Genomic DNA, 26,623 nt, shown 5'->3' on the forward strand with positions numbered 1-26,623 from the left:
AACTGCTTGGTAGAAAGCTCGAGGTAGAAAGCCAGAGCCCGTCGCACATGGAGCGTGTGGATATGGCACTCCTCACTGGATGCGTGGGGCTTGGGCCAGAGGACCGGCAGAAAAATGTCCTGACCCATGTGATAGGCGGAGACCACCTTCGGGAGGAACGCAGGGTATGGGCAGAGCTAGACCTTGACCTTATGAAAAACCGTGTATGGTGGCTCGGAGGTCAGGGCGTGGAACGTGGAAGTACGTGTCCTGCAGATTGAGGGCAGTGTACCAGTCCAGGGAGGGGATGATGGAGGCCAGGGAGACCATGTGGAACTTGAGCTTCACCATGTACTGGTTCAGACCTCGCAGGTCCAGGATGGGCCTGAGTCCTGCTTTGGTCTTCGGGATAAGGAAATAGCGGGAGTAGTACCCCTTGCCTTTGAACTCCCCAGGCACCACTTCCAGTACTCCTAGGCCCAGGAGCTGCTCCACCTCCTGCTCGAGCAGAGCTTCATGCAAGGGTTCCCACAGGAAGCTGGGGGTGGGGGATGGTTGGGCGGGTAGGAAGTAAACTGGAGGGTGTAGCCCCAGGAGATGCTGTTGAGGACCCATCGGTCCGAGGTCAACCGCGACCACTCTGGGAGGAAAGCACACAACCAGTTGGAGAAGGGAAGCTTTATTGACGATGGATCCCTGATGAGAACTGGCAGGGCACCCCCGAGCATCCCATCAAAAACGCCTTTCCCCTGCCTGCTTGCCCTTGGAGGACCCACGTTGGGGGGCAGGCCGAGACTGCCTCTGAGGGCACCTTTTATAGTCCCATGACTTCTTATGGGCGGCCTCGTATTTCGGGTGGGTGGCCTGAGCGGGAGTCTGCTGCAGCTTGAACTTAGATTTAGCAGGAGCTGGAACATAGAGACCCAGAGTCTGCAGGTTCGTGAGGGAGTCTTTCATGCCATGCAGCCTTGTATCCGTTTGCTCCGCAAGCAGAGCTTTGCCATCAAACGGGAGATCCTGCATGGAGGTCTGCGCCTCACTGGACAGCCCAGAGAGCAGGAGCCATGACGCCCTTCTCATGGACACCGCGGAGGCCATGGACCGCACAGCTGTGTCCGCTGCATCCAAAACCCTGGCAGCCGCTGTACCCTCCTCCACCAGCGATTTGAACTCCTTCCTATCATGCTCCTGGAGGGAGTGCTCGAACTTGGGCAGGGAGCCGCACAGATTGAACTCAGACCGGCCCAGGAGAGCCTGGTGGTTTGCCACTCCTAAGTGGAAGCTCGAGGACGAATAAATTTTTCTTCCAAAACAGTCCAGCCTCCGTGAATCTTTATTTTTCAGGGTAGGGGCTGGCTGGCCCTGCCATTCCCTGTGGTTGACCGACTCGACCACCACGGAGTTAGGCGCCGGATGGGTGTATAAGTACTCGTGTCCCTTGGCAGGTACAAAGTACTTGCTTTCTGCCCTCTTAGAGATGGGGGCCAAGGAGGCCGGTGTTTGCCACAGCGCATTTGAAATTTTTGCCACCCCTTCATGGAGAGGCAAGGCTACCCTGCCTGGTGCCGAAGAGGACAGCACATTAAACAGGGAGTCCGAGGGCTCCTCCATCTCCTCTGCCTGGAGGTGGAGGCTTGATGCCACCTTTTTAAAGAGTTCTTCGTGGGCCCTAAAGTCCTCCTGAGGGACGGAGGGGGGCGGGGCCATAATCGCCTCATCCGGGGAGTGCCAGGAGGCTGGTGTGGTACTCCGGGTGTCTGCTGGCACTGGAGGGTCCACCACCTGGTCGGTCTCTGGGCATGGTGCCAAGGATGTACGTCCCACCGACTCCTTCCTTGGAGGTCTGGAGAGGGAGGCCAACGGTGCTTCCGAGGCTCCGGCCACCGAGTGAGCCCCCATTGGGGGCTGCATCAGCGGCCACGGTGCCCACTGGTACCATTGGGCCAGCCACGGCGCTCGGTGCCACTGTACCTACTGCGGCACTGGCAGGGCCTGCTGTTCGGCCTGGCTGGCCTGGCCCACTGTTGGACGACTACAAATGGAGGCCGGGCTGACGTACGACCTGCTGCTGTCCCCGGACCGGGAGGAGTGGCAGTGCTGGGAGCAACGCTGACCATGGGACTGCGATCCTGATGCGGAGGACTGGTACCGTTGGTAACAGCTGCTCTGCGATCGGCTCCGGCTGGCCCGCGACGGCGAGATACCAGCAATCGACGCCCAGGGTTGCGGAGGCGATGCCTTGGCGGAGTCTTGGAGCAGGATTCCGAGCGGGAACGTCGTCGACGTCCATGCCATGACCGGCTGCAATAACCCCTCCAAGACAAGGACCTTTGGCGACGCCTGCCTCGGTCCCGTCAGTATTTGCTCCTTGAGGTGGAGCAGTGCCGAGAGTCTCGGTTTGACGGAACCCAACCAGACAATCTGGTGGGAGTCAAGGGTGATCCATGTGGACTTTTCCCTGAACGGTTGCTGGGCGGCGAACGGCATTGAGAATGTTCCCTGGACCGAGACCGGTACCAAGCTGCGGGTGACTGTGGAGATCCCAGCGGTGGCTTGCCCCTGAAGCGTGGGGCCAACATCGGCGGTGCTTCTGGTACCGGCATGGACATAACGTCCCGGGCCTCCTTCAGGGCCTCCGGCGTGGATGGCATCCGGACTTCTAGGGAGGTCTGCTCCAAAGAGGCCGGGCTACTCTGCTCTAAGTGAGTCCGAGGCCTGGAGGCTGGTGGGGATCGAGAACTGCCCGACATGGGTCTAGCCTCTGGGCTGGGTTTCCTTTGGTGCAGCTGCGAAGAAGGCATCTTTCTGGCCTTCTTGGCGTGCCCTGAGGACAGGGAGCGGTGCCGACTGGTCGATGGCACCAGAATGTCGCGGCGCACTGACATCACAATGCCCGGTGCCGACTCGGAGAGGTGTGTTGGAGTCGGGGTCAGCGCCGACTCCATGAGAATGGCCTGGGCCTAATGTCCCTCTCTCTCTTGGTCCGAGGCTTAAACGACTTGCAAATTTTGCAATGATTGCTGATATGGGTTTCTCCCAAACAGTGCAGACAGTCTGCATGCTGGTCACTCCTTGGCATAGATGGCCTACAAGTGCCGCATGACCTAAAACCCGGGGCGCAGGGCATGCCCCGGCCCAGGCTCTCTGACTAACTGAACTAACTAAACAGCTAACTAACTACGGGTACCAACACTGAACGAACAAACAGTTCTGGGGACGAGATACAGCAAAGCTGGAGCAGAGTAGTTCCAACGCACCTTCACTGGTGGCAAGAAGGAACTATGTTTGGTCATTATTAAAATACAGATATGAAACATGGACATTCAAACAACTGAAAAAAAGAAATTACAATCCTTCGAATTATGGTATTAGAGAAGAATTCTGAAAGTATCATGGATAGACCAAGTAACCAACAAAGAAGTATTGGAGATAATAGGAACTCAGCATATGCTTGCCAGATGAATGAAAACTATGAAAAGAAAGATTTGAGTTCAGGGCACCTTTTAAGAGATTCAGTGCAAGCCATGTTTATGGGCACTGGAAGAGACAATTGATATAAGAAGAACAAGGCAGAAAAAACAGTTACCTACCATTCTTAACTGTTGGTCTTCGAGATATGTTGCTCATGTCCATTCCATTCTAGGTGCTTCCATTCAGACTGCAGCATATACATGCCAAGCAAGCGAAGGGTGGTCCAAGTCCTTTAACCCATGCAGCCTCACATCAGTCTGCTCCAAAAAGAGAGCATTCCCATTGAATAGGGGGTCCTGCATAGAGGTCTGCATCTGCATCTCTTGGGACAGGCTGGTGGTCTGAAGCTCATGACCACTACCAACGCGACCACCCTAGCTGCCGAGTCCCACGTGATCTGGAGGGAGCACCTAGTCACCGTGGTGCCCTCCTCCACAAGGGTGCTGAATTCCTGGGCCAGACCCTGAGGGAGGGACTCCTTGAACTTACAAAGGGAGTCACATAAGATAAAATTGTACCTGCCCAAGAGGGCCTGATGGTTTGCCACCCAGAATTGCAGGCTGGCTGTTGAATAAATTTTTCTCCCCAAAAGGACCAGTCTTTTGGCCTCTTTGTTTTTGGGAGTTGAACTAGTGTGCCCCTGCTTGTCCTTTTTGTTGGCCGCAGAGACAACCAGCAAGCCCAGAGGTGGGTGGGTATAAAGGTTCTCAAACACCTTGGTCGGGATGAAGTACTTCTTTTTGGCCCTTTTGGAGGTGGGAGGGATGGACAACGGGGTTTGCCAGAGGGCCTTGGCAATTTTCAGGACCCTGTCATGCATTGGTAGTGCAACACATACCAGGGTAGTGGCTGAGAGGACATTGAACAAGGTGTCCGCCTGCTCGGCCATCTCCTCCACCTCTAGGCCCAAGTTCTTGGCCACCTACCGAAGCAGGGCCTGGTGTTCTTTAAAATCGTCAGGCGGGCTAGCCCAGGAGGGTCCCGTGAGTGCCTCGTCTGGGGATGATGACAAATGACTGTACTGCCGGGGGAGGCATCAACTCCAGTGGGGGAGTTTTGGGGTGGACACTATCTCCTCTACCCCAACCTCTGAGTGGGTCTCATGCATCGAACCCGGTGCCGCCGGTAACGCCAGCTATTGCTCTGAGGTGGCAGCAGATGAGCAATGCAAAGGGGACATCGTCATCACCGGCATGCCCATGCACTCCAATACGGCCACTGTACTGGCCGTGCTGCCAAGGCAGCGCTGTGGATGTTGGTGCATCCTCAGGTGCCCAATCACACTAATGGAGTCTTGGCAAGGGGCTGAACTGCCCTTCCGTACCAGCCGAATCCTCTTCCAGTGACCATGGCAGGACCATCAACCCCTGTGACTGCCTGCTGAGCGTCGATGCTGGAGACCAGTGTTTGCAGTGGGAGGATCAGGGCTGGTATCGAGGGGACCAGTGGCAGGGCGGACTGGAATCACAACGGGGAGTGCTCCCATGGGGCAGGGGACCGAGATCTGCACCAAGACGACGACTGATGGGAGGGTGAATGGAGCTGGTAGTACGGAGACTGGCACTTCCTCCTTGGCGATCCGCGTCAAGATGGTGGGGACTGCAATCGCAATGCTGGTGACTGAGGGTAAGCCCCAGAGGATCTGGGCTGCGACGTCGGAAATCTGCAGCACGAAGATGGAGAGCACTGCCTTCTCTCGGGGGATCGGTGGTGCTCCACTGTCCCCTAAGGGGTCTTAGCAGCTGGCTTGCCCTCATAGGGAGCCTTTGCTGTTTCCTGTAGCACATGAGGGCGGAGGCCTCTGCTCTCTCAGAACCAGGGGAGCTTGGGAAGGCATCGATGCCGCTAGAAGTTTGGGTCCCTACCAGTCCCGGGAGTCGGTGGTGGATCCTTTAAGCAACTAAGGGCCCCAACCGTGGAGGCATGTCCATGTGCGTCCAGAGTGGCAGGGAGGCCTGAACTAGGTCTTTTGCCTGATGCCCCATGGCCTTTCTTGTTCGGTGCCGGGAAGCAGTGCTTCTTCGTTTTCCTTCTGGGCACCGGCGACAAGGGTGCTGTGCACCGAGGCCAACATACTAGGCAAGTCTTGGTGGGATGGCTCGGAAGCTGGACAAATGGCAGCCTCCATGAGGAGAGCCCGCAAATGAATATCCCGCTCTTTCTGAGTCCTGGGTCAGAAATTTTTACAAATACAACACTTGTCCTTCACATGTGATTTCCCCCAAGCACTTGAGGCAGCTGCTGTAGGGGTCACTTACAGGCATAGGCCTGTTACAGTCCACGCAGGGCTTAAATCTCAGAGACCGGGGCATGCCCCGCCTGGAGCAAAGTCTCTTCTGGGACTTTAACTTCTAACTCCTAACCACACTTAACATCTACTTAACACTAACTACTATAAACAACTATTTACGAGGCCCTAAGGTTCGAAGTCAGAAGAGACGAAACTGCTAGCCCTTGATACGCAAGGAAAGGAGCTCCAACTAACTACAATGGGCAGTAAGAAGGAACTGAGAGGGCATAGGGCCGGCGGTGCCTAATATACCGATGCATGAGCGCAGCACTCAAGGGGGCGCCACAGCTGGCCCTACGGATACCACTAAGGCAAAAATCTCCGACAGCCCCGCATGTGGGCACATGCACACCTAGAATGGAATCGACATGAGCAAGAACTTGAAGAAGAAAAAGAAGATCTTGGGTGGACAATGTGGAATCCTAGGTGGATCAAAAGGATTATTTGTCCATAAAGAGATTAGCAGAGGATTGTACAGAATGTCTACTATGGTTGCAAACCTCCAGTAACGGAGATGCCACATAAGAAGAAAGGAGAATGTATGTGTCACTCATTTTTTAAGTTTTACCTCGGACCATGCTGAGCTACAGGAGGGGGAATCCAGGTGGGAAAATGTGAAACAAAACTCTGGGGTACATAAAGGGGCAGCCCCTGAAGAACAGGCAAAGAGTGAGGCAGAAACTGCTGGGGAGCAGTCTGAAGCCCACTCCTCAGGGTGTCTGTGATTAGCTATGCTTGAGATTAGCTATGCCTGCGTAAGCCTAAAAGTAAGACAGAGATGTGTTTAAATCTTTTATTGTGTTAAAAAACAACCCTTTTCTCTTGTTATGCTTTGTCCCTACTGTTGACATTAAACAATAGTTTTGGGTCACTCTATTCACCATGGGTCACAGCTCCTTTAGGGAAGACTTTCAGGTACCAGATGCAGTCAGGCTTGCTGAGGAATTACAGGTGGCACACAGGGTACAGTAGTCCTGGCCGTGGTCTAAGAGTGGGAAAACTGCGGGATTCCTCCCAGGCATAGGTAAAAGGTTGATTGCTGAAGGAGGAGCACTTGGAAAGACCAAGGAAAAGGTGCAGAGAGCTCTGAACTAGGACTGCATCTTATTGGATAGTTGTTCATTAATAGGGATTTTACATTTTACTCTGAAACACCCAGTACTGGCCACTGTCAGAAACAGGATAAGGACTACGTAGGCCATTGGTCTAATCTGGTATGGCAATTCTCACATTCCTAAGTATGTGAAATGCATTATTTGGTAAAAATAGAAGAATAGCTCAGCAAGTTTGGACATAATTTATCTCGAGATAAACTGGTAGGTTTCTACTGAATGTTTCTAAAAATGTATACAGAGTGTATTTGATCTCATAGCTACCAATTTGGTTTTGACTTAGAACCTAGTCTAAACAGTAAGGTTAATTAGCTTCCTAGTAGAGTCCTGTTAGCAGAAATGACCTCCCTGTACATTAAGCAGTGGTGGCTATTGTCTTGCTTGTTGGAAAAAGTGTGCGCCCTTTACGGGCTAGAGAGCTACAGACCAGGTTAGTGTAGGGACGCTGACCCAACCCCCAGGTGACCACAAGAGAGGGGAGACTATATAGGTCCATACCCGGGCAGGAAAAGCCATCTTTTATCTGGAGCAGCACTCCCTTAACCTTCATACAAAGTGGGGGGGATGGTGAGGTCCCAGCAGCAGGTTGCCTGGGTAAGGGGGAGGGCTGACAGAAGCCACCTGGGGATATAGTGAAATAATTATAGAATTACCTGCACTGTACACTTTTATCTGCCAGATACCCACAGACATTTAAGAATAAAGTTGCGGCCTAAATAAACCACATCCAGTGTTTCCTGTCCAAGCAGGAAATTCTTATTGCTAAGTAACACAGCTTTGCAACTGGCTAGCTGTTCCTAGGATTGTTGGGCCTAGTAAAGCAGGGGGGCAGAGGGTAGCTTCCCATCTCTGGAACACCATCATCACTCCTCATTGTCTCTCACACAGCCCCCACAACAGACTCATTCAAGTTTCTAGAGCCTTCAGTAACATTTATCTCTCAGAGCTGTTGCAGTATGAGAGAGATGGATTGGCCTGAGGTACAGAGGAGGAAACAGTCTCAAAGTCCCTGTTTCCATTCCTGTTTTCAGTTCCATTTTAGAGCTGTCAGCTGAAATTCTCTTTCCTGCACATACCATTCAATATCCCTGGATGAAACAATTTGGAATGAAACTCCACTCCTCTCACTGAACATCTGCAACACATGCATTCATCATGCCCCAGCTGGAGTGGAGAGGCTGATTTTACAGACTTAACTCTTGGGGAGGTGTAAGGGGTGGCCATATAAAGACCATCTGATTGCATCTGAAAGACATTCTCTGAGAAGAGACTGAGGTATCTGCAGGCACTGAGTAGATTAGTGCTGTGAGGATGTTTTTGACTGTGAGCACAAACAGATAGGGCCAGAATTTGGCTTAATGGGTATATTGTTTGAATTAGAAATGCGCATCCAGGATTTGTTTCTCTAGATGTTACACTATATAGTGTCTTTGGTCCACAACAACAAAGCACAGAGTGAATCATGAGGAGATTCAGGCTTCAGGTTGTACATGTAAGCCATGGATATGCCTTCTCCTGCATCAGGATGTATGAAGGACTCTCTGAGCATACTCAGTAATTTCCTATGAGACCATTTACAAGTGTCTGCCCACTAAATATGTCAATTGAGCTTGGTGGAATAAGAGGTTTTTTTCTTCAGAAGGGGCAGCATGGAAGGCCTACTGAGGTATTCCAGTAGTAACTAAAGAGAGGGGATTTTCACCCGAACAAACAGCCTCTGGGGTAGTGCAACCCACAATGCTCGCCAAGCTTCCATAGCCCACCTGTCATAGAAGTTATTTTCAGCCTAACTAAGCCCAGATGTATCAACATCCATTTTCCTTCCATCTGACAGGAAAACACAATAACTACCCTAGCATTCAAAAACCCATACAGTTTAAGAAAATGACAATTTACAAATGTATGACCAAAAAAACAAATAAAGTGGACATTTCCACATATTAAAACAAGATTCAACAGAATTATGCAATGCTACTATAGAGCAATATTTCCTCATTTCAATATTATTGTGCAATAATGCAAAGTTTAAAATGTCTTGTTTTATTTCACACCACATTCTAAGACGGAGATCTCCATCTATTATTAAATGAAAATAATTCCTCTGTGTGTGTGTACACACACACACACACACACACACACAATTATTCATTATATCTTACAAGAAAATAATTACATAATATAAATGTCCATACCCCAGGCAGTATCTGAAGTGAATTATTGTCCATCCACAATTCCTTTAGGTTTTGTATTTGTTCCAGAACCTCAGGCTAGAGAAAAAATAAATTGTGTAATCAACACGCTCATTAATTCTGCATTTTTTTTCCAAATGGTTTCCCTGTCCTCCTTCCTTCTTTATAAATATATTAATCATCTACATCAGGCTTTCAGAAATAAAAATTAATTAAGCAGTACAGTTCTTTAATTTACATACATTATTGTTCTTTATCAAATGGTATAGGAAATCTCAGAAAGCTCTCTAGCAGAAATGGATGCAAAGGCCTTAGAAAATCTTAATGCAATTAGAATATTATCAGCTGTCAAAATGTAATTTCTGAATAAAACAGAGAACAGAAGTCAGGACTGTGGAGCTTCAAGATAGATGTGTTGGCTTGAAAGACTAGTTCTTAGTTTGGAGCTTATGTTAAATTTTGCTTTTGACATAATATACAGTCTTAACAGTGAGGGCAGCATAACAGTGTACACTTTGCTCTGCTACTGGAGCATCTAATGCACTTCTGAATTACCTATATCTCCCAAATCCTTGTTCTCAGCAATGATTTTAAGAATCCACTTTTTCAAGACTAGAAGACTTTAGTGATAGCAAGACCCTCTCTCTGAGTATCATATGTCTCAGGCACACTTCAGCTTTTTAGTCAAATTACTGCTTGTGAAAAAAAAATCAAGAAACAGCTTTATTAGCAGGCTTCAGATACTTGCATAATGTAAGATTGGGCAACATTTCATTCGTGAAACTGACTAACTTCATTGGCTTAATTTTTTTATTACACTTAAAACTAGACTGTTAAAATAGGAAATCTGTCGTTTTGTAGTATTGATTTTTGTACATTTCTGCAGTAAATTTTTGCTTTTTGCAAAAATTTTCCATCAGGAAAAATAAAAAAAAAATTGTTTTGGGTCAGTTTGTGATATTGGAATATTTTGTTTCGTTGAACTGACCTGAAATGCTTTACTGCATTGCCCTATCAGCGCACTGCCTTATGGAAGTTGTCATTCAGAGCCCCATTCTCCCCTATTAGCCAGTGTCAAAAGGCAGGGCTTCTCCCAGCTTTCAAGGACATACTACTACCCCTGCAGTCTTCTTTTTAGGCAGGCTTTTATTGTCCATACTTAAGCAAGAACCAAAATCAGTTCCTCAACTCACTGTTTGCTTTGTGGAAGAAAACAGAGTCTTCTCTCTTAGGCTGGTTGCAACAAATTAGAGACAGTTTATTTTTTTTTAGCACTTGCAAGGGGAGAGTATACCGGACAGGGGTTCCCCCGTTCCAGGCAGGTCTCCCTTAGATAAACAATTAGGGCAAACATTTATACCTTTGTTAGAGACAGTAATGATCAACAACCATGTCTTGTTTATACATACACCTTCCTTCTATCTTACTTTTCTCAGCAGTTCCTGCTATAGTCTGTGTTCCATTCTTACCTAACACAAGGTCAAAAAACAGTATCTCTTACAGTTCTTTCCCACTCGCTTCTCAGGCCCTGCTTTAAAGTCTCGCGTTATCAGAGCTAGTGTTAGCCTGCCTCTTGCTCTATTCCTAGAATTTAAGATATCTGCGTTCAAATTCCCTTCATCCTTTCCTCTACTTCCACACTCCCCACTTTTGTACTTCTAGTACAACTTTTAGTTTTAAAATTTTATTTGTATTAAATTTTGTATTTTTGATTTTAGATTAAATGGTTTAGCCTTTGGGTTTTAGTTGAATGCAACGACAAAGCATGGTTAGTATGCACATAAAAGGTGCTGATAGTATTACGTTTTTTACAACAGCAATAACATAATTTTAAGCTAAACAACAGCAATAAAAGTATTAGCATTCCCATTGCAATAATGTGATGGGGTTGCTATATAGCCTTAGTTACAAAACACAATACATTATACTTAGTACACAAAGTAGACACTCTATAGGCTGTATGAAAAGCACATTTTTCAATTTGATATATGTTTTGGAGCATATGAATTTTTTTTTTGTAATTTAGAGATTTTTTGGACCTTTGGTAGGAATGAAAGCAAATTTTGGAACCGGTTAGGTACTAAGGCAGTCCAATTAAAGGGTATTTGAAACCTAAGGGCTAATTGTAGAATTTTATTTGCAGGCCAATAAATAATATTATTGCCTGCAGAAGTGGCGAGATTAAAATGTATGTTTTGCATAGTGGTGGCCTTAACATACACACAGCTGTCATTAGCGTGGAAAATTATGTGTCCTGTCAGGGCAGTTCCTTGTCCCGTACCCTTCCAACAAAGGTTGTCATGAACAGTGACAACAACCAGGCTTCAGTTTACGTACACACTGAAGCTGGGTTGTTGTTTTTTTAACATGATATACATATGATATATACATATATAATGTATCATTATATATATATATATATATATATGATATTATATCTGAGTAGAAACTTTCTCCTTTTAAAACCTCCTCCTGTTCTGTGATTTATATAATTATGCAAAAGAGCACTCTTTCCATAGTAGTGAACTGTAATGTCACTAACGCTTCAGAATTAGTTTTAACATATTACGCATGCCAGTTAGAAATGGATGGTTTGTACTGCCAACAATATGTGCATGCAACAAAACATACAGACGTATAACTAGATTTCTCTAATAAGAATTTACCTGGATTTATGATTAATGACAATCTTTACTTCACATACAGTTTCTCAGAAATTATTTATATTAGAGGAAATGGGTCAAATCCTGTTCTATTATACCCTTGCAACCGAATGGATTTTTCGTATACTGTGAGAACTTCAGATACAGGGTCCTGAGTTCACATTTACCCATTATATTAAGTGCATACATTTTTCACTCAACCAGAATTTTTCACCATTTTCATCCTAATAGGTCCATTTCTTATTTCTGAAATAAAGTACATCTCTTTCAGACAATAATGCTGACATCTATTTTGCTGCACATTATCCAAATAAAGAAATATTTCCATGTATCTCTTTGGACTTTTTGGAAAGAGCCAACATATCCTAATCACTGGCAATTTCAAAATTGTTTTTGAAGAACATTAAATCTTACTTTTCAAATAAAAAGCTTACAGCTTAATGTTAGATCATTCCTGGACTTCTGTGCTTTCTCACAGATAGGCTTATTGTGGCTAATTCATCAACAGCATAACTCCATACACAAGGGATGAATCTGCCCCAAAATATCAGTACATACAAACATGCTGTTTTACAAAGGCCTAGACCATGACAAAGATCTCTGGCAGTTGAAAGCCTTACGGAAGATGAGGCAGCAGTGGTACAAAGTGGCCTCAACCTCTCTTGTACTTGATGTCACCAAACAAAACGCTAAATAATTTGTTATTCATCAGCTCATTCAGAATTTATTGTTTTAATTGATTGAATTCAATGTTATTAAGAAGCCCACTGCTGATGACCAAGCTGACATTGTTTACTGTTAAATATTAATGATTATTTATATCATGTCAATTGTGTGCTAGCTGCTTTACACACATAAGGGTAGACATACATCATACTATCAAAAGTTGTAATTTAGGTATTAGTGTGATGGTGCTATAGAAATACCTAAGCCAGACTGATAGAAGGAAGGGATTTAGTGCCTGATAAATGTGCTGGATTAATAGCTCCTATCGGCGAAATCATCAATTATCATCCACAGAATAAGCACAACAGAAGATCAGTTTAAATTTCCTCACATTGCCCCACAAAAGTGCCTCATCCCTGACATAATAGAAACACACGTATAGATGATGTTAAATCAGTCCTTTGCCTCTTTATTGAGATTGAGTACAATTTTCTAAAGCACCCAAGTAACTTCGGTGTCTAAGTCTCATTTTCAAAAATGACTTAGGCATTTAGGAGCCTCAGTGAAAGTCAATCGGACTTAGGCTCCTAAGTCACATAAGTGCTTTTGAAAAGTTTAGCCCTGCTAGTAAGAGTAGTATGCCACTTACTGCCAAATGTGGTGGTAGCTTTGGAAATACTAACACCTGTTCAAAAGTAACTATGATGGAATCACCAATTCATTTCACATATTGGTAGGCCTCCCACATCTATTAGTTGTTATTGAGATTCACTTCCAACTTCGGCCTGATTTCAAAAAACTTGCTGGAATTGAAAGGTCCTGTAATTCCATTACCAATCCTCTGAGCCATGGCAAATTCATTATTTTACTAATAAATGTGCCCAGTGCCAAAACATCTTTTAAGTTAAAAATTTAATTCTCCATGTATAAAAGGTCTAACACACACACATTCTACCAAAACTTTTTTACTTACCAGCTCAGAGAACTCATTATTGCCTAGGTCAAGCCTCTCCAGCTGCGTCAGTTTGTGCATTGACCTGTAACAGACAAGGAAAATATGTAAGGTGAAAATTTTACCTTGAAATTTTGGGCCAAATTCTGCACTGTTATACCAGATAAAGCCATGGGCTTCAATGGAATTACATCAGATTTACATGGATATAAGAGCAGAGTCTATGCAATTTGTTTCAGATTTAAGGCATATTTGCTTAAGTTTCTGAAGCAAAAAATATTACTTCTAATACAAAGATAGCCACAAGGAAGCAAATTGAACCATTCTATAATTTTACTGATTTAACCTGAGTCACTCCAAGAATGAATTTGACCCAAGTATTTTAAAAAAAATATGAAGTCATATATATTTTCACAATTCTAATGAAAATTTTTATTTATACCACCCCCAAAAATGAATTAGGGGCTTTACAGAAAAAGTACTAACACATGGTCCTTGCCCCAAAGAGTTTGCAGTCTAATTTCAGACATGACATAATGACATTGAAATTCATCCGTGTGCAGAGGCGCAGCACAGAGTCTACGTAACAATTAATTCCCACTTAAACCCTATTTTGAGGGCTTATGCTAGCCTGAAGTAATGCACAGTCCTGAGACTAGTCCTCTGCTCATGGGCATTTCTGGCCCTGCATACATGTAACAAACAATAGGAGGAAATGAAGTGAGAAAAGAAAAGGAATATACAGTAATAACATAACAAGATTACTCTGTTATTGTACATTTACATTTTATTGATAATCTGAAAAAGACAGTTACCTTTTCCGTAACTGGTGTTTTTTGAGATGTGTTGCTCATGTCTATTCCACAATAGGTGTGCGTGCTCGCCGGAAGTTTTTCCCCTAGCAGTACCAGTAGGGGGAGTATCCCCCCACAACCCTTGGAGCGGTCCCTGCCAGGCGCGGTATAAGGGGCGCTGCACTCCCCCACACCCTCAGTTCCTTCTTGCCAGACAACTCCGACAGAGGGGAAGGAGGGTGGGGTGTGGAATAGCCATGAGCTACACATCTCGAAGAACACCAGTTACAGAAAAGGTAACTGTCTTTCCTTCTTCGAGTGATTGCTCATGCATATTCCACAATAGGTGATTCCAAGCTATATCTGTTGGAGGTGAGCAGGAGTTCACAAGTTCTTGGGACGGAGTACAGCCCTGTGGAACCCAGCATCATCCTTGGCCTGGGAGACGATCACATAGTGCGAGGTGAATGTCTGAACTGAAGATCACGTGGCAGCCCTACAAATGTCCTGGATGGGGACGTGGGCCACGAAGGCAGCCGACAAGGCCTGCGCCCGAGTCGAGTGTGCTCTCACAATGGGCGGCGGGGGAACCCCTGACAGCTCATAACAGGAACGGATGCACGAAGTGATCCACTTAGAAAGCTGCTGAGTGTAAATCAGCTGACCCTTCACGCGCTCAGCAGAGGTGATGAACAGTTGCGAAGGCTTTCTGAAAGGCTTGGTCTGCTCGAGGTAGAAAGCCAGAGCTCACCTCACGTCAAGTGTGTGGAGACGGCGTTCCTCACTAGTCACGTGAGGCTTGGGGCAGAGGACTGGCAGAAAAATGTCCTGACCCATGTGGTAGGCGGAGACGACCTTCGGGAGGAACGTGGGGGGTGGGCGGAGCTGGACCTTGTCCTTGTGAAGAACTGTATACGGCGGTTCGGAGGTTAGGGCCCTGAGCTCCGAGACCAGCCTGGCCAACATGATAGCTACCAGGAAGACACCTTCCATGAGAGGTGAGACCAGGAACACGTGGCCAGTGGTTCAAACGGGGCCCTTGTGAGACGAGCCATCACCAGGTTTAGGTTCCACTGTGGAACCAGGGTCCTGGAATATGGATAGAGACGGTCCAAACCCTTAAGGAACCAGCTGGTCATAGCATGGGAAAACACCGTGTGCCCTTGCACCGGGGGATGAAAGGCCGATATGGCCACCAAGTGTACCCTGACTGACGATGGCGCCCTGGGCCCTCAGGTGGAGGAGGTAATCAAGGATAAGCTGGATCAGGACGGCTGTCAGGGAAGCACCCTGGCCTGCCGCCCACCTCAAAAACCAACACCACTTCGCCACACAGGAGCAGTGAGTGGAGGGCCGTCTACTTTCGAGGAGGATGCGCTGAACCTGTTCCGAGCACGTCCTTTCCTTGTCACTGAGCAGCCACGCCGTGAGATGAAGCATTGCTAGGTTGGGATGGAGGAGGCGGCCCTGGTCCTGAGAAAGCAGGTCCGGGCGGAGCAGAAACTGCCATGGCGGAGCTACCGCTAGCCCCAAGAGGGTCCCATACCAGTGCTGCCTGGGCCATGCTGGGGCAACGAGGAGGACCCTAGCTTTGTCCATCTTTGTTTTCTCCAGGGCCCTGCTGATTAGACAGAATGGGGGAAAGGTGTAGAGAAGCCGGCTGACCAGGACAGGATAAAGGCATTGGAGATAGCGCCCCGCCCCAGGCCCCCCAGAGCAGAACTGGGGGCATCGCTGGTTCTGCTGAGTCGCGAATAGGTCCACCTGGGGAGTTCCCCACCTTTGGAAGAGCTGGTGATCCACTTCCGGGTGTAGAGACCACTTGTGCTGAGAGGAAAAATTCCTGCCCAAACGATCCCCCCTCACATTCCGGACGCCCGGCAGGTGGAAGGCTTTTAGGTAAATGTCGTGGGCTATACAGAAGTCCCACAGACTGAGGGCTTCGTGGCAGAGGGCAGAGGATCAGGCACTGCCTTGCCTATTCATATAGAACATCGAGGCCGTGTTGTCCGTGAGGACCCTGACTACCTTGCCCTCCAGGTGAGAGTGGAAGGCCATGCACGCCAGCCGTACCGCCCTGAGTTCCTTGACGTTTATATGAATGGGTAGGTCTTGTAGAGACCACAGGCATTGGGTCGGAAAGTTCCCCACATGGGCCACCCCAACCCAGGTCCAACGAGTCGGACACCAGCTCCAATGACGGGGCCCTGAACGGGACTCCTTGGAGCATGTTGTTTAGGGTGGACCACTACCGCAGGCATTGTTTATCAACAGGCCCAGGGCAGTACATGTGGACAGGAGGAGTGCCACATGATCCCTCACCTGTGACCAGGAGGTGCCTTTGACTAGCCAGTTGTCCAGATATGGGAATATTTGGACCCCCTGGTGTCTGAGGTAGGCTGCTACCACCGCCATACACTTTGTAAAGACCCTGGGGGCAGTGGATTGTGACCAAAAGGTAGGATTGTGAATTGGTAGTGACTCTGTCCCACCACGAAACAGAGGAAGTGCCTGTGCCCCTCGAATATGTGGATGTGGAAGTATGCATCCTGTAGATCAAGGGCAGCGTACCAGTCCCCAGGATGCAGGGAGGGGATGATGGAGGCCAGGGAAACTGTGCGGAGCTTGAGTTTCACCATGTACTGGTTCAGGCCTCGCAGGTCCATGATGGGCCTGAGCCTCCCTTTGGCCTTCGGGATAAGGAAATACCGGGAGTAATACCCCTTGCCCAGGAACTCCTTGGGCACCGCCTCTATAGCTTCTAGGTCCAGGAGCCACCCCACCTCCTGCTCGAGCAGAGCCTCGTGAGAGGGGTCCCCCAGGAGGGATGGGGGCGGAGGGCAGTTGGGTGGGGAGGAGGTAAACTGAAGGGTGTAACCTCAGGAGATGGTGTTGAGGACCCATTGGTCCGAGGTGAGCCGCGACCATTCCGGGAGGAAAGCACACAACCGATTGGAGAAAGGGAGATTTATTGGGGGTAGGCCCCTGCTGAGTACTGGAGTGGTACCCCCGAGCATCCCGTCAAGAACATATTTTGCCCGCCTGCTTGACCTTAGAAGACCCACGTGGGGGGGCAGGCCGGGATTGCTGTTGTGGGCGCTTTCTATAGTCCCACTGCTTTTTGTGGGTGGCCTCGTACTTCGGGAGGGCGGCCTGGGCGGGAGCCTGCTGTGGCTTGAACTTGGGTTTTGCCGGAGGAGGGACATAGAGGCCCAAGGTCTGGAGGGTCATGCGGGAGTCTTTCATATCATGCAGCCTTGTGTCTGTTTCCTGAGCAAACAGAGCCTTCCCGTAGAAAGGGAGATCCTGCATTGACAACTGCGCTTCGCTGGAGAGCCCAGAGAGCAGAAGCCACGATGCCCGTCTCATGGACACCGCTGAGGCCATGGACCGTGCAGCCATGTCCGCTGCATCCGAAGCAGCCTGCAGGGATGCCCTTGCGGCCACCGCCACTTCCTCCACAAGCACCTTAATTCCTTCTTATCGCACTCCTGGAGGGAGTCCTCAATCTTGGGGAGGGATTCCCAGAGTTTAAACTCGTAGCGACCCAGGAGAGCCTGATGGTTTGCTACTCGTAGCTGAAAGCTTGACAACGAATAAATTTTTCTCCCGAAAGTATCCAGCCTCCGAGAGTCTTTGTTCTTGGGGGTCGGGGCTGGTTTCCCCTGCCGCTCCCTGTGGTTGACCGACTTGACCACCAAGGAGTTGGGCGCTGGGTGGGTATACAGATACTCGTGTCCCTTTGTGGGTACAAAGTACTTGCGCTCCGCCTTTTTAGAGATGGGAGCCAACGAGGCTGGTGTTTGCCACAAGGCATTTGAAATTCTTGCCACCCCTTCATGGAGAGGCAAGGCCACCCTGTCTGGTGCTGAAGGGGACAGCACATTGAACAGGGAGTCTGAGGGCTCTTCCATCTCCTCAGCCTGGAGGTGGAGGCTCGCTGCCACCCTTTTTAGGAGGCCTTGGTGGGCCCGGTAGTCCTCCTGCGGGACGGAGGGGGGCGGGGCCGCAATCAGCTCCTCCGGACAGGGTGAGGCCGATGCGGTGCTTTGGATGTCGTCCGGCACCGGAGGATCCTCCACCTGGTTGGACTCCAGGCACGGTACTGAGGACACAGGTCCCACTAACCTTTTTTCTGGTGGTCTAAAGATGGACGCCGACAGAGCTTCCGAGGCCCTAGCTACCGAGCGAGCCCCCACCGGGGGCTGCGCCAGAGGCCACGGTGCCCACTGGTACCACTGGGCTGGCCACGACACTTCGTGCCATTGCGCTTGCTGAGGCACCAGCGGGGCTGGCTAGTTTGCCCTGTAGATGGGCGGCTGTGAGGGGAGGCCAGGCTGGCATATGATCCGCTGCTGCCTCTGGACCAGGAGTATCGGCAGTGCCAGGATCTTCGTCGGCCACGGGACGGCGATCTCGATGTGGAGGAGCGGCACCGATGGTAGTAGCTGCTTCGCGAACGGCCTCGATGGGCAGACCCGCGTTGGCAAGATGCCGGCAATCAACGCCTGGGGCTATGGTGCCTTGGCAGAGACTTGGAACTGGAGTCAGAGCGTGAACGGCATCGATGATTGTGCCACAACCGACTGCAGTATCTCCTGCGAGACGAGGACCGTTGGCGACGTCTGCCATGGTCTCGTACACATTCGCTTTGCAAAGATGAGCGGTGACGGGAGTCCCGGTTGGACGGCACCCATCCGGACAGTCTGGCCGGCGTCAAGGGCAATCTACATGGACTGAGCCCTGAATGGTCGCTGGGTGGTGAGCGGTATCGGGAACGTTCCCTCGACCAAGACCGGTACTGGGCTGGTGGTGACTGCGGAGATCCCAGCAGTGGCTTGCCTCTGGAGCATGGGGCCGACATTGGCGGAGCTCTGGGCACTGGCATGGACATGACATCCCTGGCTGCCTGGAGGGCTTTGGGCGTAGATGGCATCTGGACATCCAGAGAGGCCTGCTCCGAAGGGACCGGGCTACTCTGCTCAATGTGAGTCGGAGGCCTAGGGCCCGATGGGGATCGAGGACTACCCGACATGGGCCTAGCCTCTGTCCCAGACTTCCCTCAGTGCCGTTGTGAAGAGGGATTCTTTCCGGTCCTCTTGGCGTGCCCCGTGGATGGGGAGCGGTGCTGACGGGATGATGGTACCGGAGGGTCTCCATGTACCGACACCGCAGTGCCGGGTACAAGTTCGGAGTGGCGTGCCGGGGTCAGGGCCAGGACCAGCGCCGACTCCATCGGGATGGCCCGGAGCCTAACGTCCCTTTCTTTTTTAGTCCAGGGCTTGAAAGACTTGCAGGTCTTGCACGTTTCGCTGATATGGGTTTCTCCCAAGCAGCACAGACAATCTGTGTGTGGGTCGCTCCTTGGCATAGAGCGCCTACAAGAGCCACACAACTTAAAGCCTGGGGCGCAGGGCATGCCCTGGCCTGGGCTCAATGACTAACTAAACTAACTGAATTAGGTAACTGACTGCAGGTACTACTGAACAAATGAAGAGCTGGGGACGAGCTGCAGCAAAGCTGGAGCTGAGCAGTTCCGACGCACCTTCACTGGCGGCAAGAAGGAACTGAGGGCTGGGGGAGTGCAGCCCCCCTTATAGCGCGCCAGGCAGGTGCCGCTCCAGGGGTCGCTACGGGTACTGCTAGGGGAAAAACTTCCGGCACCGGTGCACGTGGCAAGCACGCACACCTATTGTGGAATACACATGAGCAATCACTCGAAGAAGAACTAATCTTTCATTCCTGCCATAACTAAACAGTTACGCTGACAAATATTATTATGGATTTTTCCTGATCTATTATCTTAAATAAATCAACGTAAACACTCAAGATAAACTCTGGAACACAATTTTTAATTAAGCAATTATACACTGTACCAAGATATCTAGTGGTGACATTTATTTAAGAAGTGAAACCTACTAGATATTTAATGTAATTTGCCATTTTATAACATAAAGAGCAACAATGCTCAATAGGGGATTTGATGTGATTAGCCCTGTCCAAGAGATTAACCAAAATGAAAGGAGACAAAACAGCCCAGGACACATACAGTGTTTTAAATGTATTGGTGATTTGCCAGTCCTTAGATAAAGACCCACTTTAATAGTGAAATAATATTCAGGGCCAAATTTGGCTGTCTCTCATGTCAAAGTACTGTGGAAACAACTTCATAATCTTACATAGAAAGAGAAATGTTCTTCATTAGATAAAAGATATAGGGCAAGAATTTAATATTCTTTAAGCATATTATAACAGTTTATTCTTTTTCTGTCTCTCACTATCTTTCTACATTAGAAAGTCTGAGGGACGTTTTTTCTAGGGATCAACAGACAGCTGGTACAACAGTGAAATGGAGGAAAGTACTAAAAAATTACCAGATTGGACCGGATTGTTTATGCTATTCTGTGGGTGCACTAAGGAAGTGGGAAAGCATAATGAGCTCCTCCTGCCTCGAGCTTCTGCTCCACTACAGGGCACAATTGCAATGTAGGACAGATATTTTTTCCTCTGTGCACTCCCTGGCATACAAGACACCCAAAAGGGATGTAGAGATCCCACATCTGTGTGTGGGGAAACTTGCTGTACTCCCTCACAGCAGACTTCCTCCCCTGAGCTCCCTTCAGGGTGGTGAAGCTCCTTGCTGCCCATACTGCAGCACTGTGTAGACATGGAACAGCAAAGCCTACAAAAGCAGCTCACCTTCTTTGGAACACCATGAAATGCAATGAAAAATCAAGAATACGAGGTAATTTATGCCTCGTAATAATTAATCAACCACAGTGAGTATGGTAAAGGACTGTATCAGGAGGAACCTGAATTTACATCTGTGATTAATCACTGTGTAATCATGAAAAACTCATTTGACCACCTTGTACCTCAATCAATGAAGCTGCAAATTATGAAAGGCAAGAATCTTACTGACAATAAAATTCTAGATATGAGGTCATTTATCTTGGTCCTGCATAAACCAACTGTAATTCCTCCCCTACTCCTGCAAAAAAACAACAACAAAAAACAAAAAAACCCAAAACAAACAAACAAAAAAACCCTACTCCAAAAAACCCCCCATTCTTTACATTCCTGTTATGTGCTACATTGCATTCTCCCCCCTCCCCCTGCCCCCGGATACAGGTTACAAACATCACTGAAATGTATATTTAAATTAAACTATCTGAATTTCACAAAATCAGAAGGACCCGAGTGTGACAAAAGGCAGAATAAGAATGCACTTGGGAGATTTTATTTTCCAGCACTGCATAACAAAGTTAGGCCACATTCAGGCTATGAAATTTAGAGCTCCATTCTACACAGCAAGAGAACAGAAAAGGTCCAAAGGCTAAGAAGGATGATAAATACCCAGGCTGCTTCCAGTATCACAATGTTCACACTGGTGCTTTAGTGTGCTAGTGTGAATCTGTCTATCGGGCTGGGAATAGCACCTTCCAAGCTGCAGTGTAGACCAATGTGGCCAGGATTTCACCCTGAATTGTATTGTTTAGAGTAGAGAGGACAGAGTCATCCCAAGCATAAACTGACTCTGTTAAAGCCATTTGAATTACACCAGCAACGAATAAGGCCCAAGATACTTAAAGTAATACGTAAATGGTATTTGTAAGATGCTCCAGTGAGAGTAGCAGTATAATCTATGCACCTTTTGGACTGATATTAAATACAAGGACAAAAGACAGCAAAAAAACCCTCAAAACTAGGGACAAGATTTTCAACAGAAGGTAGGAAAATTTTTGAGTAACTTACAAACAGCAGTGGGAGAAGGAATCAAAGTTATTTTTGGTTATTGGTAGGTGCAAACAATATCTTGGTCAGACCAGACTGACGCAGCTTCTTTTCACTCATTACAAAGTTTCCATAAGGCGACTGTTGCCAAGTCCATGAGCACGCCAAAACAATGCTGGCAAAGCCATGACGGGGAGATCATGACGACTCTGGCTTTGTCCCTTTTGATCTTCATGAGCGTGCTGCTGATAAGCAGGATCAGCGGGAAGTCATACATCAGGTCGCCTGTCCAAGACAGGAGAAAGGCATCAGAAAGCGACCCACTGTTGAGATCTTGCAGGGAGAAGAACTGGTGGCATTTCCTGTTCTGCCTGGTGGCAAATAGGTCCACTTATAGAGTTCCCCACCTCTGGAAGATCATTCTGATGACCTCCGAGTGGAGGGACCACTCGTGGAGAGAAAAGAATGACCTGCTAAGGCAATCCCCCAGCGTGTTTCGGACGCCAGGGAGATTTAGAGCCTCGATGTGAATGTCGTGCTGGATAGAGGGCTGAAGACCATGCTCCCTCTTGTCTGTTGACATAGAACACGGACGCTGTATTGTCCATCAACATCTGTACCACCTGATGGGACCACTGAGGAAGGAACACTTTGCAAGCCAAACGGATGGCCCTGAGTTCCCTGACATTGATGTGCAGTGACAGCTCTTCCTGGGACCAAATCCCTGGGTTTTGAGTGATCCAGAGTGGACTCCCCAACCCAGGTTGGACACATCTGATACTAGTACCATCATGGGTTTCAGAGTTGCAAAGGGTACCCCTTCGGACATATTTCCCAGGTCGGACCCCCATTCCAGAGCAGTAAGTACCTGTGGTGGAATTGTGAGGACCTTGTCCAGGTGGTGCCTGGCTGGGGTGTAGACCAACACCAGCCACATCTGGAGGGGTCTGAATCATAGTTGTGCATGCTGCCAAGTGGCATAAGTGCACACTGCCTTGTGCCCTAGCAACCTGAGGAATACCCTGGCTGTGGTGATCTGGTGACTGGTAAGTTGGGCAATGAGATCCTACATTGCCTTGAATCTGGGTTCCAGGAGAAAAGCCCTGTTTCAGGTAGAGTCCAAAACCACCCTGATGAACTCTATTCTCTGCACCTGGGACCCAGGTGGATTTTTGTTCATTTATCAAGCGACCCAGAGCTCGGCAAGTGGCTTGAACCAGCTCGATACTGTGATGAACCTGTACCTTCAAACGACCCCGATGAGCCAATCATTGAGGTACAGGTAGATCTGAACATCCCGGCATCTTAGGCAAGCTTCAAGTACCGCCATGCATTTCGTGAACACCTTTGATGCTGTAGCCAGGCCAAACGGGAGCACTGTGAATTGGTAGCGGGCCCATCCTACTACGAACTACAGAAACCTCCTGTGCCTGTGGAAAATTGAGATATGAAAGTACACGTCCCTTAGGTCGAGGGCAGTGTACCAATCTCCAGGATTCCGGGAGGGGATAATAGAGGCCAGGGAGACCATGCGGAACTTCAACTTTTTGAGATATTTGTTGAGGCTTTGTAGGTCCAATATGGGGTGCAGACCCCCATTGGTCTTCAGTATCAGGAAATACAGAGAGTAGAACCCTTTCCCTCTTAGATGCATGGGGGCTTCCTCTATGGCCCCTACCACAGGAGGGCTTGCACCTCATGGGTGAGAAGTTGCTCATGAGAAGGGTCCCTGAAGAGGGATGGGGAAGGGGGGTGGAGAGGGGAATAGAAATAAACTGGAGGGTATATCTCACTGTTCCTGTACTGAGGATCCACCAGTCCGATGTTACAGCAGCCCAAGCAGGGAGGAAAGGAAACAGGTGATTTGAAAACAAAAGGGATGCAGGATCCTGGCTGCAGACTGGAAGGTCGTCCTTGGGCACACCCTCAAAATGCTGCCTTGCTTCCGGGCGAGTAGCGGGCAGAGCCCGAATAGGAGGAAGAGGCTGGTTGTTGGCCTTGATGGTGCTTGTAGCCCTTGCCCTTTTTATGGTAGAGCTCTGGTCGGGCTTGGCCTCCTGGTCTTTGAGGTTGCTGTGGCTTAAACCTCTTTCTGGCAGGGGCCAGCGTGTAGAGTCCTAGGGAACATAAAGTAGCCGTAGAGTCCTAAAACCCATGTAACCATGAGACTGTCTGTTCCACAAACAGGCCTAGGCCATTGAAAGGGAGGTCCTGAACTGACGGCTGGTCCCGAAGATAGCAGCCACGACGCTTGTCTCATTGCCACAGCCATAGTGATGGACCTGGCCACTGAGTCCGCCATGTCAGAGGCTGTCTGAAGGGAGGTTTTGCCACTTTTCTCTCTTCCTCTAAAATAGCCAGGAATTCCTTCTTGGAGTCCTCTGGCAGCGAGTCTGCGAACTTGGCCACAGACTGCCACACTGTGAAGTCAGACCTCTCAAGTAAAGCCTGATGGTTTGCCATGTGTAATTGGAGGCTGGCAGACGAATAAATTTTTCTGCCGAATAAGTTTAGCCTCTTTCCGTCTTTGTTCTTGGGAGTTGGGCCAGGTTGTCTCTGCCTGTCTCTTTAGTTGGCCGTATAAACCTCTCGAGTTTGGGGCTGGGTGGGAATATAAGGACTTAAAGCCCTGAGCAGGGACGTAATATTTCCTCTCCGCCCATTTGGAGATGGACGGGAGAGAGGACGGGGTCTGCCATAAGGTTTTGACCAATTTTACCACCCCTTCATGGACCAGCAGTGCTACCCTAGAGGGGGCCACCACGGCCAAAATGTCAAAGAGGGTGTCAGAGGGTTCCGCCAGCTCCTCTGCTTCTAACCCCAGGTTCGCCACCACCCGCTTTAACAGCTCTGGGTGTGCCTTGAAATCGTCCTGAGGCACTGTCTGGGATGGTCCTGGCACTGCCTCGTTAGGTGAGGAGGACGAGGAGGGGAGAGCAGGGGGAGGAGCTGGCTCTGCGTCCCCCATAAGGGTGGCCTCATCCAAGTCCAGAAGGTGCTAGTAGACACCTTGCTCGGATCCTTACTTTGGAGTCTGGGAGGGGAGAAGGAGGGGCACGGGCAGGAGATTGTCACCGACTGCCTCTCTGATGCCCCGACACCGATCGTTGCGTCTGGGTTTCTGATGCCTGGGGGAACACCCACGGGTTCCAAAAGTGCCACAGGGTGGGCCACTGGTCCTGTGGGTGTGCACCGGCTCATAGTCCTGGTGGAACCCCCACCCCGATCTGTCTGGGTAGGCCTGGCTCAAGGGACACGCAGTCTCCTCAGCCTCCGAGCCCGAGGAGGAAAGTTCCTGCCTTGGGGACCATGGTGGTGCCGTCGCCGTGTCCATCTCCCTTCCGTGCCTACCGTTCTGGCACTTGCTGCTAGGGGAGAGGTGCTGGGGTTCAGGGTCTTGGTACATTCTGGCTGGGGACCCAGTACCCATGAGTAATATTTTATACAAGCTTGTAACGGAACCCCGTTTAGATGATTATACCAGTTAGATTTGCAGATCTGAATTATTCTAAACATTTCTATATTTACTGGAATTGATGTCAGGTAGCATATCATTGATCTTCATTTGTACAAATATATTTTGAAAGAAAGAAATAGAAAATGGCTTATACCAAAACTCCAGAATTATACACTCCAGACATTTAGATCCAGCTCTCAACTTGGTGACTAACCTGTGGCTCTCTATGGTGTGCTGAACCAAGAACCTCTGAACTTTGGGGAGATTATGAAGGTTAACACCTGGGTCTATCTCTTTCATGCATGTAATAATTCAATTATGCTCTATATTAGTAGATTACCATGGTCTATGACTTTTCTGCCCATTAATTCAAAAATATTTTATATTGTTCAGTAATCTTTTGTTTTTTGTAGAATTGGAATGCCTGTATGGGAGTATTTCTCAGGAAATGTGGAAGACATAGGCACAAAAGTATGAGGATATGCTGCATACTGGAATTACAGTTCCTTTCCTTTCTGCTCTTCCGCCCCACCCCCTGCCCCCTGTTTCCTGTGGTTGCAGGAAGTAATCAAACAATCCCTAAAAATTTTTGTAGTTTACTTTTTCTTTAGCAGCAGGCTGGCATTTTGGTCAGGGCTGGGGTGAGGGTGGAGTGTATGTGTGAGTTGTGTCCCGGCTCAACATACTGCCTGCATCTCTTGATACCACTTACTTTTTGAGGCGAGCTACTTCCAGTGTCTGCACCAAAGAGAACTTAGAGCCACAATTAAGGTATCCTTAATCTCAACTGCACAGATGGTGGTGGGGCATAGTCCTACTAAAGGTATGTCTACACTTACTGGGGATCGATGCTGCGGCCATCGATCCACCGGGGGTCCATTTAGCAGGTCTAGTGAAGACTCGCTAAATCGACTGCAGATCGCTCTCCCATTGACTCCACCGGAATGAGAAGCGTAAGGTAAGTCGACGGGAGAGTTTCTCCTGTTGACCCCGCGCAGTGTAGACACCGCAATAAGTCCACTTAAGCTATGTCAACTCCCTATACGCAACTGGGTATAATTTTTCTCACTGCGATGTTTCAATGGAAATCAAGATGGTATTTTCCATTGTGTTTATCTTCTGACAGAACGTGCTACTGGGTAACCTCATATAATATGTGGCAAATGTAAAAGATACTTATTAAATATGAAATGAAAGTGTATTTTTAATGCTTGGTTGTTACAGGAGACATTTACTTTTCTGGAAGATCAATACCAAGTATAAAACAAACTTTTAAAGAAACAGAGTTTATATTTGGGTACATCTTTTCAGTGACA

General features: G+C 48.5%; 1 protein-coding gene across 6 annotated transcripts in view; it reads right to left on the reverse strand.

Moving 5' to 3' along the window:
- LRRC7 (leucine rich repeat containing 7) overlaps window positions 1-26,623 on the reverse strand; it is a 358,746-nt gene that overhangs the window by 131,572 nt on the left and 200,551 nt on the right. For all 6 annotated transcript variants that reach the window (XM_043520844.1, XM_027825894.3, XM_043520845.1 and 3 more), the window contains exons 8-9: window positions 13,344-13,407; window positions 9,045-9,119 (exon numbers count right to left, since the gene is read on the reverse strand). In XM_043520844.1, coding sequence (XP_043376779.1) covers window positions 9,045-9,119; window positions 13,344-13,407 — 139 coding nt within the window. The remainder of the gene's footprint in view (window positions 1-9,044; window positions 9,120-13,343; window positions 13,408-26,623) is intronic.

This window comes from Chelonia mydas, chromosome 8 (genome assembly GCF_015237465.2).
Source record: "Chelonia mydas isolate rCheMyd1 chromosome 8, rCheMyd1.pri.v2, whole genome shotgun sequence".
Lineage (NCBI taxonomy): Eukaryota > Metazoa > Chordata > Testudines > Cheloniidae > Chelonia > Chelonia mydas.